This window comes from Hemiscyllium ocellatum, chromosome 8 (genome assembly GCF_020745735.1).
Source record: "Hemiscyllium ocellatum isolate sHemOce1 chromosome 8, sHemOce1.pat.X.cur, whole genome shotgun sequence".
NCBI classification, from domain to species: domain Eukaryota; kingdom Metazoa; phylum Chordata; class Chondrichthyes; order Orectolobiformes; family Hemiscylliidae; genus Hemiscyllium; species Hemiscyllium ocellatum.
This window is the reverse complement of record NC_083408.1, coordinates 24,517,309-24,533,978: the sequence shown is the minus strand read 5'-3', so window position 1 is coordinate 24,533,978 and position 16,670 is coordinate 24,517,309. Positions and strand designations below refer to the sequence as shown.

The 16,670-nt window shown below is 46.4% G+C and overlaps 1 protein-coding gene across 4 annotated transcripts in view; it reads left to right on the top strand.

Annotated features, from left to right (window-relative positions):
- Positions 1-6,980: 6,980 nt before the first annotated feature.
- paplna (papilin a, proteoglycan-like sulfated glycoprotein) overlaps positions 6,981-16,670 on the top strand; it is a 151,590-nt gene continuing 141,900 nt past the window's right edge. For all 4 annotated transcript variants that reach the window (XM_060828689.1, XM_060828691.1, XM_060828690.1 and 1 more), the window contains exon 1: positions 6,981-7,135. In XM_060828689.1, the coding sequence (XP_060684672.1) occupies positions 7,073-7,135 (63 nt within the window). In that variant the 5' untranslated portion in view covers positions 6,981-7,072. The remainder of the gene's footprint in view (positions 7,136-16,670) is intronic.

Sequence of the window (16,670 nt, the reverse complement as noted above, 5' to 3'; positions counted from 1 at the left end):
ATTTAAAAAATAAAAATATCTTTTAAAAATAGACCCAGTTAAATCGAGCCCCCACTGACATGGTGCACCTTAGCAAAATATTTTTTTCTGCTGGGTGTACACTCTCCATTATGATGCAGCTCCTGTTTATTGATTTTTAAGTCACTCCTCAGGATGCTGCCTGTCTTTTACCAGGACCTGATCACTACCTGGAACATGGTCAACCCATGCCGAGTCTACCCGCCGTCCGGCATAGCAGCTATCTTCTCAAGAATTTGCACCTCCACCAGTATGGGTTCGAGTAGTTAGCAAAGGGGAGAGCCGTGGCAATGGTTGAGGGGGGGTGACCACATTCAGGGATGTGCTGGATGGCAGGGGACCGGGCTGGATATTGCCACAGGAATTGGAATGCTGGGCAGTGGTAGACATCCAGCTCTCAGTCCAATGCCATCTGTCACCTGAAAATAGCGGTGCACCAGTTGGAGGGTGCTCTGGTGTGCAGTGGAATCTGTCTGCATGTACCCGGTTCAAACAGAATTTCACTTTCGCCCCAAGGCCCTGAACCTCCCTCAGGAGCCCTCACACACACACACACACACACCCCAGTCACCCCTTTAATATGTGTTGCATGCCTTTTTGTCTTGCTGCTGAACACCATTACCTTGCCTCTTATGCTCGCTGCTTGGACATGCTTTAGTATACTAATTTGCTGCTGGGGATCACCAGAGTCCTCCCTCTTTCCTTTGAGGACCTGGCGTGAAGGGTGTTGCATGCAACAGAATGCAGCAGTCCATAGATATCAGCGCTGTGGAGTCCGTGGACCATGTATATTCTCCTTATAACCATTTGCACTCTCTTTTTTGTTATTCAAAAAGTATTTTGTTGTGTTTTTAGTTATACTTCACCCCTATGTTTCCAATCTTTGGGTATGCAGAGGGGTGCCAGCAGACCAGAGGACTTCCTCGTGGTTCTGCTCCTGGGCCTGGCAAGGCTGTATGTAAACAGATCCAGGCAGTGGGCTGTGGAAAGGGTGCATCTCTGCATACTGTCTGCCCTTCTTCCGTAGTTACGTTCAAGCCCAGGTATCCTTGGAGAGGGAACGGGCAGTGTCCACCAATGCTGACAATGCCTTTGGGCAGAATAACACTCTTGGTGATACTCTCTCTTTTTTACTCTTACTTTCGGTGGTTTTCTCTCTCTCTTTTACCCTCACTCTCAATGTTACTCTCACTCTCATTGTTACTCTCTCTTTTATCCTCACTCTCAGTGTTACTCTCTCTTTTACCCTCACTCAGTGTAACTTTCTCTTTTACCCTCTCTCTCTCAGTGTTACTCTCTGTTACTTTCACTCTCATTGTTACTCTCTGTTACTATCACTCTCATTGTTACTCTCTGTTACTATCACTCTCGTTGTTACTCTTTCTCTTTCACTCTCACTCACGGTGTTACTCTGTTACTCTCACTCTGTTGTTACTCTCTCTTTTACCATCACTCAGTATTACTCTCTTTTGCCCCCAGTCCCAGTGTTACTCTCAGTCTTTTACCCTCCCCCACTCCCGGTGTTACTGTATCTTTTACTCTCACTTTCAGTGTTACTCTCTACCTTCACTCTCAGTGTAGCTCTCTCTCTATTACTCTCACTCTTGTTGTTACTCTCTCTCTTTTACTCTCACTATTTTCTCTTGTGCACTGCTGTCTCTGACACAAGGGTCTCTCTTCGTCCCTATCTATTTCTCGTGTACACCTTACCTCTTTGTGAAGTTATTCACAATGTATGCTGAAAATACCCAGCTCCACCTCACCATCACCTGTCTCCATTCCTCCTATATTCATTACATTGTGACACTGATATCCAAGATCATGTGCTGGAGGAATGGTGATGTCTCCACCCACCCCACCCCCACCCCCCCCACTCCCGAACCGGTGGTACACTGGGAACACTGCAGCCATTTGTCTCTGTCTGACTGTAGCTCAGGGACAATGAGCTGCAGAATGGGAAGCTGACTGTACACAGAGCTTTAGCTAGCTGAGGACTATTGCAATGCGAGTCTGGAAAGGGCCACACCCAGTTTAATAGCTCCTGTGAAAGATCATGATCAGAAAACTCCAAAAGAGGGCGGAACTTGTTCAAGAAAGAACACGCCGGAAAGATTATGAAATATATTTTTTTATAATTAACTCAATTGAAGGAACAGTTGACTTTTGATGGTCAATTTTTCACTCTCAACAGCGTTAATTCTTCTTGAGCTAATGACTCAGGTGCATTGTTACAGCAGGTACAGGCAGTTAGCACAATCATGGATAGCTGTTATAGGGTCATACAACATGTTCCCAAATCAAACAAGTCCAACTTGCCTATGTTTGGCCCACATCCCTCCAAACCTATCCTATTCATCTACCTCTCTCCACTCCTTCTCCAAATGTCTTTTAAATGTTGTAACTGTACTTGTATTCACCACTTTGTCTGGCATGTTCATTCCATGTCTGAACCACAGTGTGTGTGGAAAAGGTGTACCCGTGTCCTTTTCAAATCTTTCTCCTCTGACCTTAAAAATATGCCCCCTAACTTTGAAACCCCCTAGGAAAACAACCCTTGCTCTTCACCTTATCAATGCCCTTATAAGGCTAGCCTCAACTTCCTACAATCCTGCAAAAAAAGTCCCAGCCTATCTTCATAACTCAAATTCTCCATTCCCGGCAACATCCTGCTAAGTCGCCAATTTAATAATTTCCTCCTTTAGCAGAGTGACCAGAACTGCACACAGTTCTACAGAAGAGGCTTCTCTAATGCCCTGTACAACCTCAACATGGCATCCCAAGAGTGGCAGATGGAGTTTAATTTAGATAAACGTGGGGTGTTGCATTTTGGGAATGCAAATCTTAGCAGGACTTATACACTTAATGGTAAAGTCTTAGAGAGTGTTGCAAAACAAAGAGACTTTGGAGTGCAGGTTCATAGCTCCTTGAAGTGGAGTCACAGGTAGATAGGATAGTGAAGAAGGTGTTTGGTATGCTGTCCTTTATTGTTCAGAGTATTGAGTACAGGAGGTCATGTTGCGGCTGTACAGGATATTGATTCGGCCACTTTTGGAATATTGTGTGCAATTCTGGTCTCCATCCTATCAGAAGGATGTTGTTAAACTTGAAAGGGTTCAGAAAAGATTTACAAGGATGTTGCCAGGGCTGGAGGATTTGAAGCTGCAGGGAGAGGTTGAACAGGCTGGGGCTGTTTTCCCTGGAGCTTTGAAGGCTGAGGGTTGACCTTATGAAGGTTTATAAAATTATGAGGGGCATGGATAGGATAAATAGACAAAGTCTTTTTCCTGGGATGGGGAGTCCAGAACTAGAGGGCATAGGTTTAGGGTGAGAGGGGAAAGATATAAAAGAGACCTAAGAGGCAACTTTTTCATACAGAGGGTGGTATGTGTATGGAATGAGCTGCCAGAGGAAGTGATGGAGGCTGGTACAATTACAACATTTAAAAGGCATCTGGATGGGTATATGAATAGGAAGGGTTTGGAGGGATATGGGCCAGGTGCTGGCAAGGTGGAACTAGATTGAGTTGGGATATCTGGTCAGCATGGATGGGTTGGACCATAGGGTCTGTTTCCATACTGTACATCTCTATGACTCTATGTACCCGAACCCCGAGGTGTCTCTGTTCTACAACATTACCCAAGGCCCTAACATTAATTGTATAAGTCCTGTGCTATTGTTTGATTACCAAAATGCAGGGGATGTAAGTCAGAGATTAAAGAAGGAAATGTTGGAAAAACTCACAAGCAGCATCGAGGGAGAGAAACTGAATTAATATTTCATGGCCTCCCTGATTCAGAGGTGGTCCATGTGCTGCAGGGAGACCCAAAACGCTCTTAGGGAAGGAATTCCAGGATTTTGACACAGTGACAGTGAAAGGATGCAACATATTTCCAAGACAGGATGGTGAGAAGAGAAGGGAATTGCAGGGGCTGGTGCTCCCATGCATCTGCTGTTCTTGACCTTCTAGATGTAAGTGGTTGTGTATTTGGAAGGTGCTAATGATTTTGGTGAATTTCTGCAGTGTATCTTGTGGATAGTAAACACTGCCGTTACTGAGCATCGGTAGGTGGAGGGTGTTGAATGGTGCCAATAAAGCTGGCTGCTTTGTCCTAGATGGGGTCAAGTTTGAGTGTTGCTGGAGCTACACTCATCCAGGCAAGTAGACAGCAGTCCATCACATTCCTGACTAGGGCTGTATAATTAACGGAAAGGCTTTGGGGAGTCATAGGGTGAGTTATTTGCTGCAGCATATCTAGCCTCTGATGTGCTCTTAGAGTCATAGAGTCATACAGCATGGAGACAGGCCCTTTGGCTCAAACTGGTCCATGCCGACCAAAATGTCCATCCACGCTAACCCCATTTCCGTGCACTTGGCCCATATCCTTCTAAACTTTCCAATCCATGTTTTTGCCCAAATGCCTTTTACATGTTGAAGGGTGTGGCACTGGAAAAGCACAGCCAGTCAGGCAGCATCCGAGGAGCAGGAAAATCGACGTTTCTGGGCATAGGCCTGTCATCAGGCTTGTGGCCCAAGGGGGCCTGACAGATAAATGGGAGGTGGGGTGGGGCTAGGGGAAGGTAGCTGATAGCGCAAGAGATAGATAGAGGTTGGGGGGAAGGGGTGGAGAGATGATAGGTCGGAGAGGAGGGTGGTGCAGATAGGTGGGAAGCAAGATGGACAGGTCAAGAGGGCAGTGCCAAGTTGGAAGATTAGATCTGGGATAAGGTGGGGGGTGGGGGTCGGAAATGAGGAACCTGGTGAAATCCACATTGATCCTGTGTGGCTGAAGGGTCCTAAGGCAGAAGATGAGGTGTCTTCCTCCTGGCATCGGGTGGTTTGGTGGTGGAGGAGAATCAGGACTTTCACGTCCTTGAGGGAGAGTTAAAGGGTCCAGCCATGGGTCAGTGGGGTTGCTTCATCATGTGTCCCAGAGATGTTCTCTGAAATGTTTCGCAAGTTGGTGTCCTGAGAGTCATCGGGAGCAACTGACACAGTACATCACGTGTGTGGAAGAACATCTCTGATGGATGTGGAAGGATCCTTTGGGGTCTTGGACGGAGAGAAGGGGGAGGTGTAGGTGCAGCTTTTGCATTTCATGCGATGGCAGGGGAAGGTGCCGGGAAGGGAGAGGGGGGAGTGGGGGGGTGTGGACCGACAAGGGAGTTGTGGAGGGAATGGTCTCGATGGAACACAGTAGGAGTGGGGAGGGAAATATATCCCTTGTGGTGGGGTCTGTTTGTAGGTGGTGGAAATGACAGAGGATAATGTGATGGATCTGGAGGTTGTTGGTGTGGAAGGACAGGGGGATTCTGTCTTTCATATGGTTGGAGGTGTGTGGTTCATGGGCGGAGGTGTGGGAAGAGGATGAGATGTGCTGGAGGGCATGGTCAACCATGTGGGAGGGAAAATTTGAAGGAGGCCATCTGGGATATTCTGTGGTGGAATTGGTCCTCCTGGGAACAGATGCGGTGGAGGCAGAGGATTGGGAATAAGAGATATTGTTTTTAAAGGAGGCAGGATGGGAGGAGGTAGCTGTGGGACACATCATCTCTGGGACACACACATGAAAGAACCCCACCGTCCTGTACCCGAACACTTCAAGTCCCCTTCCCACTCTGCTGAGGACATGCAGGTGCTGGGTCTCCTCCACTGCCAAACTCTAGTTACCCGATGTCTGAAGGAAGAACACCTCATCTTCCACCTCGGGACCCACCTACCACACTGCATCAATGTGGATTTCACCACTTTCCTCATTTCCCCTTCCCCCACCTTATCTCAATTCCAACCAAACAATTCAGCATCGCTCCCATGACCTGTGCTACGTGCCCTTCCTACCTATCCTTTCCACCCTCCATCCTGACCTATCACCTTCACCTCCAACTTCAGCTACCTATTGCATTCCCAGTTACCTTCCCATCCCCCTTCCCCGCCTGCCCCCCCCCATTTTTCTCCCAGCACCAGCCCAAAAACCTCATTCCTGATGAAGAGCTAATTTCCAAAACATTGATTTCCCTGCTCCTCGAACGCTGTGCTTTTCTAGCACCACACTCTCAACTCTGATCTCCAGCATCTGCAGTCCTCACTTTCTCCCAGCCTTTTAAATGTTATTAATGTACCCACCTGAATCATTTCTGCTGGCATTGCGTACCACCCTCTGTGTAAAAAGGTTGCCCCTCAGATTCCCCTGTAACCTTAAACTGATGCCCTCTAGCCCTCAATTCCCCAACCCTGGGGAAAAGCCTGAATGCATCACCCTATCCATTCCTCTTGTGATCGTATACACTTCTGTAAGATCACCCCTAAGTCCCCTATGCTGTAAAATGTCCTAGCTTGTCCAAACTCTTCAAGAGAGGGGTTGGATGGGAGACAGCAGGGATAGGGAGCGGGGAAGAGGGGGAATGGTGGAGGACAGGGGGAATCCTTTTGAATGTCATGCCTTATCTCGCTCTCTCACCTTTCCTTCTTGCCATCCTCTCTCCCCACTCACCCTTACTACCCCTCCTTCCCCCCCTCCCCATCTTCTTTTCCCCTTCCTCCACTCTCCCACCCTTCCTCCCTATCCATCCTCACTTTTCCCTCCCTACATCCACTCTCCCTTCACCTCCCTCCCCATTCATCCCACCATCCCCCTCTCGCCCAACTTTCATTCTGTCTATCCTCTCTTCGCCCCTCCCCATTTATCATCTCTTTCCCTTCACTCACCATTTCCCCGTCTTCCCACCCTTTCTCTCTTTCCACCGTTTCATCCCCTCTATTCTGCCTCCCTCCCCCTCCCCATGCATTCCCTATCCCTCTTTCCCCACCCACCCTTCTCCCTCAGCTCCCTCCTGCGGACTGAATCCACTTCCGGTCGGTGGCGGCTGGTGACGGGCCGCTTCACCCAGACTCTGGGAGCTGCCTCCGCGGAACGCGTCACTGATCCGAGCCGGCGCTGCGTCCGCGCACAAAGCCAGTGCAGGGAGCAGTCCCACACAGTGGTGTCTGAGTGAGAGTCAGAAACCTGACAGGGTCCTGCTCATGCCCCAGCAAGCAGTGCTTACCTAGCTCTGAGAGATGATGAAACTTTGCCTGTCTCTGGTTACTGTGCAGGCATTGGGATTAATCTCTATCTCCTATGTAAGTACACCACTAACTCCCTCGATGTGTGTTTAAACTCCTGTTGTGTATACTGTCTGTCATGGCCATTGCTTGGGAGGTGCCGGGGCTGGACTGGAGTGGACAAAGTTAAAAGTCACACAGCACCAGATTATAGTCCAACAGGTTTATTTGGAAGTGCTTCCAAATAAAGCTATTGTGCTGTAACCTGGTGCTGTGTGAGATTTAACTATGATCTTTGCTGTCCTGTAAGTGAGTTGGGAGTCTGCACTGAGATGAGATTTGTGTTTTTGTTGCTACAAACTGCAATAAGGGGATTTGGCGAATGATAACAACAGTCGGTGTGGAGAGTACCAGACTGAACTGAATGATTGCGGTGTGGTTCACAGGCTAACAGTGCCTTCAGGAGTGCTGCCAGTTATCCCGCACAAGCCCAGTTTGTCTCTCTGACCTTTCAGAATGGACTCACCGTGACCGAGACACCTGCTGCCCCGGGACTGCGGGGGCACGGGCTGGAAAGGGTAGAAAAATTCCCGCCTCAGCTCAATGTCCACACAAACGCAGGTTTTCCCGTTGTGTGTTCAGGCTTTTTGGTTTTGGAGTTCACACCCAAGTCACTGTGTACCTCTGTAAGAGGTCCAACGTGGAGCTGACACTGAGCTGAGGAACAGTGATACAGAGGGACTGCTGTTTGCAGACCAGAGATACAGTGTCGTGATGTCTCCCTTTTTTATTGATAAATGGTAACCTGCAACAGAGGAGAGAGGAGCAGAGACTCACATTATGCTGGTGGCAGAATTCCCAGAAATATGATCAACACAGAGAGAGGGAGAGTAAGATCCGAGAGAGGGAAGACAGAGGGAGAGAGGAAGATTGAGTGATGCAATTGAGTGACAGCGAGCACGAATGAATGAGCAAGTGAGCAGGTTTGAGTGAGTGTGATTGAAAGGACAGAGGCAGGAAGAGAGAGGGAGAACGGAGAGGGGACAGAAGTTGAGTAGTAACAGTGTATAGAGCACTATTAAAGACAAAAGCAGTTGCACAGAAAAGTAACTTGTACGAATAAAGCAGACCTGGTGGAAATATTGGACCTAGATTTCCTAAAAGGCATTCATACAATGCCTTAGCAAAAATTATTGCAGTAAATAAAACTCGTGGTGTAGTGGGTGACATACTGGTATTGGTGGCTGGCTAGCAGGAAGCAGAGAGAAGTGAGTGTTTTTCAGGCTAGCAAGATGTCAAGGGTGGTGTGGTACTGGGCTGGGTGCTGGAGCCAATTTATATCAATGATCTGGAGGAATAGACTGAAGGTGTGGGAGCTAAATTTGCTGGTGACACAAAGATAGGTAGGAAAGCCAGTTGTAAAGAGGGCACAAAACAATGTGGATCGACTCAGGGAGTGGACGAATATCTGGCAAATGGAGCACAATGTGGAAATGTCCATTTTGGCAAAGAGAGTAAAAAAAACATAATATCTCAATGATGAGAGGTTACAGATCTCCACGATGCAGAGAGATACGTGTGTCCTAGTTAGTTATGCAGCTACAGCAAATAATCAGGAAAATTCATAGAATACTATGTTTCATCATGAGGGGATTTGAATTTGAGTAGGGAAGTTGTGTAGAGCATTAGTGAGACCATGTCTGGAGCACTGTGTGCAGTGCAGTAATGGCACCTACAGAAGGATGTTAATGCATTGGAAGCAGGTCAGAGAAGGTTTACTGGACTAATACGTGGAATGAGTGGATTGCCTTATGAGGTGAGGCGAGGCCTGTATCCGGACTCTGGAGTTTAGAAGAGTCAGAGATAATTGAAACTTCCAAGATCCTGAAGCATGTTTCCTCTTGTCACAGAATGTAGAATTAGGGGCCATAGTTTAAAAATTAGGGGTCACCCATTTAAAACAGAAATTAAGAAAGGTACGTTTTCTCTCTCAGAGAGCTAAGAGCCTTTGGAATTCCCTCCTCAAAAGGCATTTGATTTAGAATGTACATATTTTTAACGTAGATGGACTCTTGATTACCAAGCAGCTGAAAGAATATTGGGGACATTCAGGGATGAAGAACTGAGGTTAAAATCAGATCAGCCGTGACGAGTGGAGCAGGTTTGAAGGACTGAGTTCCTGTTCTTTGTTTGTACATTCATGTGAGACTGACAGGTTGCTGAAGAGCATGGATAGAAGGCAGATGGGGTTCAATGAAGGGAAGTGTGGGGTGATACACTTTGGATGGAAGAATATTGAAAGCCAATTTAAATAGGGGGTACAATTCTAAAGGAGGTGCCGAAGCAGGTGCCTGTAGGTGGCAGGACAGGTGAAGAGAGCAATTAATAAAGCAGACAGTTTTGTTAGCTTTATTCATAGGGGCAAAGAGTACAAGAGAAAGGAGGTGATGCTGAACTTGGACAAGATGCTAATTAGGAAGGGCTCATGCCCGAAACGTCGATTCTCCTGCTCCTCGGATGCTGCCTGACCTGCTGCGCTTTTCCAGCAACACATTTTCAGCCAAGATGCTAATTAGACCTCAGCCGGAGTGTTTGAGCACTACATTATAGGACAGATGTGAACAACTGTGACAATACAGAAGGAATTTACAAGAGTGGTTCCAGGAATGAGGAAGTTCAGCGATGAGGATAGATTGAAGGTGTTGTGACTGATCTCCTCATCCTTAGAGAGAGAGATCTGACAGAGTTTTTCAAAATCGTGAACAGACTGGATAGAGTAAAAGGGGAGAAGCTGTTCCAGTTTGTAAAAGAAATAAGAATTAGAGGGAATAGATATCAAGTGTTGTGCAAAAGAATCAAGGGTGAAGTAAGAAAAATGTTTTCACACAGTGAATAGCTGTGGAACAAATTGCACTGCCTGGAAATCTGGTCAAAGCAGATTCAGTGAAGTATTCAGGAGAGTACTGGATGGTTATTTGGATAGAAATAATTTGCTGGATTATGGGGAAAAGACAGGAGATTGACACCAGGTAGTATGCTCATTTAACAAGCCAGTCCAGGCATAATGGGCTGAATGGCCTTCTGCATCATTACAGTTCTGTGATTCTGAGAGGGGAGGACTATAATGTGAAGGCGAGCACTGACACGCACTAACTGAAACCTGCTTGTTCACTCGCACACTTACCCACTCACTCACTTGTCCTAACTCAAACCTATTCACTCGCTCATGCACTTGTACTTACATACTCAAACCTACTCGCTCACACCCTTGCTCACCCGCTTATGCTCAATCACACTCACTCAAGCCTACTCCCTTGCTCACACTCTGAGCTGGTGGTGAGCTGCCTTCTTGAACCACTGCAGCCCATGGACTGTATAGACCCACAATGCCCTTAGGGAGGAATCCCAGGATTTTGACCTGAAGACACAGAAGGAATGGTGATATATTTCCAAGTCAACATGGTTAGTGGCTTGGAGGGGGCCTTACAGAAGGTGTGTTCCCATGTACCTGCTGCCTTTGTTCTTCTAGATAGAAGGTGCTGATCGAAGAACCTTGGTGAATTTCTGAAGTGCAACTTGTACTGCACCCACCGAGTGTCAGTGGTGGAGAGAGTGGATGTTGAAGATAGTGGATAGAGCACTGATTGAGTAGGACTGCTTTGTTCTGGATGTACAACACGAAGCCAACTTATGGTTTTCATCTTACTGTTTGTGTGATCCTGCTGTGCAGATAATTGTCAAATTTCCTACAGTGACAAATCCACTTCAAGGTAATCCAATGGCTATCAAGTGCATGGACTTGGTGTTGGCAATGGAATGGTTCCGGGGTGGAAAATTTGACCTCCATCTCCTGAGGCTGCCTGGCTTGCTGTGTTCTTCCAGCCTCCTGCTTGTCTATCTTGGATTCCAGTATCTGCAGTTTCTTTCCTCTCTCTGAATGTAGAGGAACACAGTAGGGTGGGGATGTATGGAAGAGCACTTTCACCCAGTGGGTGGTAATAATGTAGAAGAGGGTGCTCATGAGGGGACCTGGAGGTTGTGATGTTTCATGGTTTCACAAGGAAATTGGACAACTCGTGGGAAATAAGTTTCTAAAGCCTACAGGGTGAGAACTCAGAAAGGGGACTGAGCAGCTTGCTCTGGGGTAACTCAGTGGGCTGAATGGCCTCCTATATCGTTACAACTCTTGGACCCTGTGTAAAAGATGGCTCAGGAACGTAAGTCTGTTTTAAGCTGGTCGTGAAGGTGTGGAAGTACACTGCCGATAACTTGAGTAACCAGCTAACCAGCAAGTATCTGAGCAAATTAAGTCTTTTACTATAACCACTTTCCTTTTCTCTTTTACATTGTTGAGTATTCTGTGTGAATTAGATGCATTAAAACTTTTGATAAATTGTGATGTAAAATCACCTTTCCATATCCTAGAAGACTAATCTCGCATGTATTATTGTGTCAGCTACAAAGTCAGGAGGAGCCAAATGTTGAATGATTTTTAACCTTTAGTTAAAATGTGCATTCTGAGCAACAGCTTGTAGTTTTAAGCAATCTCCAGTTTCCACTCTGAGTAGTGCAAATGCTTGATTAGTTTTGGCATCACATTGTCCCTTGTCCCTTTAACGTATAATTTTATACATTACCTTGCTCAGTGCACCATAGTTCCCTCATGCCCAGGATTGTGATGTTAGGGACTGGGACTTCTCGTTGAGCTGCATGGACAGAGAGAAATGCTTCAGCTCATTTCTGGCCTCAGAGCTGCTCTTACAGACTTGTTCGTTCTCGAGCTGAGTTTTGGGCGGGTCTCCTGAGATATTTGTAATAGTTGCCTTGGTTCCAAGTGTGCTCTGTTAACATTGCATTGCCCAGTGAAGGCACTGACTGCCCAGGGGTTTTCGACAACTGCATTGATGCAATGCCTTTAGAAATTAGGACGAATGTTTGAAAGAGGTGACCAAGGTGAGGATAGGGCAATCGATGTGATTTGCATAGATTTCAGCAAAGCCTTTGGCAAGGGGCCACATGGGAAAACTGATAAAGAAGGTAAAAGCTCATGGGGTCCAGGGTTAATCGGCAAGTTGGATCCAAATTGGCTTGATAAGGTGGTGTGACTGGAAGCCAGCGTCCAGTGGTATACCACTGGATCTGGTGCTGGGTCCCTTATTATTCGTGATATCTATAAACAGTGTGGGTGATAAGGTGGGTGAGGGATGATTAACAAGTTTGTGGATGACACGATGATTGGCTAGGTGGTTGACAGTGAGGAGGAAGGTTATAGCAGGATTAAAAATGGGTTGGTCAGATTGGGTAGATAGAATTTAACCCTGATAACTGTGATGTGATGAACTTTGGAAGAAGTACCAAAACAAAGGATTACTCAATGAATGGCAGGGCACTAGGAAGCTCATAGAGGATCTTCCGGTATTTGACCACAGGTACCTAAAGATGACAGGGCAGAGTAATAGGGTAGTTGGGAAGACATTCGGGACTCTTATCCTTATTGCTCGGGACATAGGTTATAAGAGCAAGGAGGTTATGTTGGAGTTGTTTAGGATTTTGGTGAGCTGGAGTAATATGTGCAGCTTGATCTCCGCATTATGAGGAGAACGTGATTGCACTGGAGGGAGGTGCAGGGGACATTCACCAGGATGTTGTCTGGGATGGAGCATTTCAGGGATGAAGAGAGACTGGTTTGTTTTCTCTGGAGCAGACGAGGTGTGTGGGGGTAAGCGGGAGGTACCTGATAGAGGTGTCTAAGATTATGAGGGGCATGAACAGGGTGGATAGAGAGCAGCTGTACCCTTTAGTCAAAGGGTCAATAGCAAGGGGGCATAATTTTGAAGTGTGAGGTTTTGAGCGATTTGAAGAAAATTGTTTTCACCCAGAGGGTGGTGGGGATCCACCTCGGACTGTAGTTGAAGCAGGAAACCTCATGACCTGTAAAAAGTATTTGGATGAGCATTTGGATGAGTATCTGGGTGGGTTGAAGTGCCTCTCCTGTGTTATGTGATTCTATGACCAGTACTGGGAGAACTCCGTCCAAGGGGTCAGAACGAGGGGGGGGAGGGGGGGTGAAATCTCTGTCCAGGGGCCAGAACTGGGGTTTTGGAGATGGGGGGGAGGGGGTAGGTCTCTGTCCAGGGGCCAAAACTGGGAGGGGGGTTGGGGGAAGGAGCACTGACAAGCAGAGAAGTGATCAGGAACTGGGTGATGATGTCAGATGTTTTTCCCTGAGGGGTATTAGAGTCATAGAGATGTACAGCACGGAAACAGACCCTTCAGTTCAACCGGTCCATGCCGACCAGATATCCCAACCCAAACTAGTCCCACCTGCCAGCACCCGGCCCATATCCCTCCAAACCCTTCCTATTCATATACACATCCAAATGCCTCTTAAATGTTGCAATTGTACCAGCCTCCACCACATCCTCTGGCAGCTCATTCCATACATGTACCACCCTCTGCATGAAAAAGTTCCCCCTTTGGTCTCCTTTATTTCTTTCCCGTCTCACCCTAAACCTATGCCCTCTAGATCTGGACTCCCCGACCCTAGGGAAAAGACTTTGTCTATTTATCCTATCCATGCCCCTCATAATTTTGTAAATCTCTATAAGGTCACCCTTCAGCACCCGACGCTCCAAGGAAAACAGCCCCAGCCTGTTCAACCTCTCCCTATAGCTCAGACCCTCCAACCCTGGCAACATCCTTGTAAATCTTTTCTGAACTCTTTCAAGTTTCACAACATCTTTCCAATAGGAAGGAGACCAGAATTGCACACAATATTCCAACAGTGGCCTAACCAATGTCCTGTACAGCCGCAACATGACCTCCCAACTCCTGTACTCAATACTCTGACCAATAAAGGAAAGCATACCAAACACCTTTTTCACCATTCTATCTACCTGCGACTCCACTTTCAAGGAACTATGAACCTGCACTCCAAGGTCTCTTTGTTCAGCAACACTCCCTAGGACCTTACCATTAAGTGTATAAGTCCTGCTAAGATTTGCTTTCCCAAAATGCAGCACCTCGCATTTATCTGAATTAAAGTCCATCTGCCACTTCTCAGTCCATTGGCCCATCCGGTCCAGATCCTGTTGTAATCTGAGGTAACCCTCTTCACTGTCCACTACACCTCCAATGTTGGTGTCATCTGCAAACTTACTAACTGTGTATCTGTTACGCTCGCATCCAAATCATTTATGTAAATGACAAAAAGTAGAGGTCCCTGGCACCGATCCTTGTGGCACTCCACTGGTCACAGGCCTCCGGTCTGAAAAACAACCCTCCACCACCACCCTCTGTCTTCTACCTTTGAGCCAGTTCTATATCCAAATGGCTAGTTCTCCCTGTATTCCACGAGATCTAACCTTGCTAATCAGTCTCCCATGGTGAACCTTGTCGAACGCCTTACTGAAGTCCATATAGATCATATCTACTGCTCTGCCCTCATCAATCTTCTTTGTTACTTCTTCAAAAAACTCAATCAAGTTAGTGAGACATGATTTCCCACGCACAAAGCCATGTTGACTATCCCTAATCAGTCCTTGCCTTTCCAAATACATTTACATCCTGTCCCTCAGGATTCCCTCCAAGAACTTGTCCATCACCGAGGTCAGGCTCACCAGTCTGTAGTTCCCTGGCTTATCTTTACCGCCCTTCTTAAACAGTGGCACCATTTTTGTGAACCTCCAGTCTTCCGGCACCCCACCTGTGACTATTGATGATACAAATATCTCAGCAAGACGCCCAGTAATCACTTCTCTAGCTTCCTACAGAGTTCTCGGGTACACCTGATCAGGTCCTGGGGATTTATCCACTTTTAACTGTTTCAAGACATCCAGCACTTCCTCCTCTGTAATCTGGACATTTTGCAAGATGTCACCATCTATTTCCCTACAGTCCATATCTTCCATATCCTTTTCTACAGTAAATACTGATGCAAAATATTCATTTAGTATCTCCTCCATTTTCTGTAGCTCCACACAAAGGCCGCCTTGCTGATCCTTGCTATTCTCTCCCTAGTTACCCTTTTGTCCTTAATATATTTGTAAAAACCCTTTGGATTTTCCTCAATTCTATTTGCCAAAGCTATCTCATGTCCCCGTTTTGCCCTCCTGATTTCCCTCTTAAGTATACTCCTACTTTCTTTATACTCTTTTAAGGATTCACTCGATCTATCCTGTCTATACCTGACATATGCTTCCTTCTTTTTCTTAACTAAACCCTCAATTTTTTTAGCTATCCAGCTTTCTCTATACCTACCAGCCTTCCCTTTCACCCTGACAGGAATATACTTTCTCTGGATTCTTGTTATCTCATTTCTGAAGGCTTCCCATTTTCCAGCTGTCCCTTTACCTGCGAACATCTGCCTCCAATCAGCTTTCGAAAGTTCTTGCCTAATACCGTCAAAATTGGCCTTTCTCCAATTTAGAACTTCAACTTTTAGATCTGGTCTATCCCTTTCCATCACTGTTTTAAATCTATTAGAATTATGGTCGCTGGCCCCAAAGATGCTCCCCCACTGACACCTCAGTCACCTGCCCTGCCTTATTTCCCAAGAGTAGGTCAAGTTTTGCACCTTCTCTAGCAGGTACATCCACATACTGAATCAGAAAGTTGTCTTGTACACACTTAAAAAATTCCTCTCCATCTAAACCTTTAACACTATGGCAGTCCCAGTCGACGTTTGGAAAGTTAAAATCCTCTACCATAACCACCCTATTATTCTTACAGATAGCTGAGATCTCCTTACAAGTTTGTTTCTCAATTTCCCTCTGACTATAAGGGAGTCTATAATACAATCCCAATAAGGTGATCATCCCTTTCTTATTTCTCAGTTCCACCCAAATAACTTCCCTGGATGTATTTCCAGGAACATCTATTGTTGCCTTTATAATTTCCTTCCTCAAAAGGCAGTGGTCAGAACATTTTCAGATATTTTTAATGACTCATAACTCACCTCTGTCTTAAATCACTAGTTCTTGAGCCGCCCACAAGAGGAAAGAGCCTTTGCATGTCCACACTGTCAAGTCCTCTCAGGATCTTAGACATTTCATTTGAATCACCTCTGACTCTTCTAAACTCCACAGGATACAGGACCAGTCTTACCTCATTAGGCAATCCACTCATTCCAGATATTAGTCTCGTAAACCTTCTCTGACTTGCTTCCAATGCAGTAACATCCTTCCGTAAACTCCAGACGTGGTCTCACTAATGCCCTGTGTAACTGAAGTATAACCTCTCTAGTCTTGCTTTCATTTCGCACACTGAAATATGACATTTGAATTAGAATTAGAATCCCTACAGTGTGGAAACAGGCCCTTCAGTCCAACACGTCCACACTGACCCTCCGAAGAGTAACCCACCCAGACCCATTACCCTACGCTATGTTCACCTAACCTACACATCCCTGAACACTATGGGCAATTTAGCATGGCCAATTCACCTAACCTGCACATATTTGGACTGTGGGAGGAAACCCACGCAGACACTGAGAGAATGTGCAAACTCCACACAAATATTCGCCTGAGACTGGAATCGAACCTGAGTACCTGGCGCTGTGAGGCAGCAGTGCTAACCACTGAGTCACCGTGCCACCCCTTTCTATGAGCTTTCC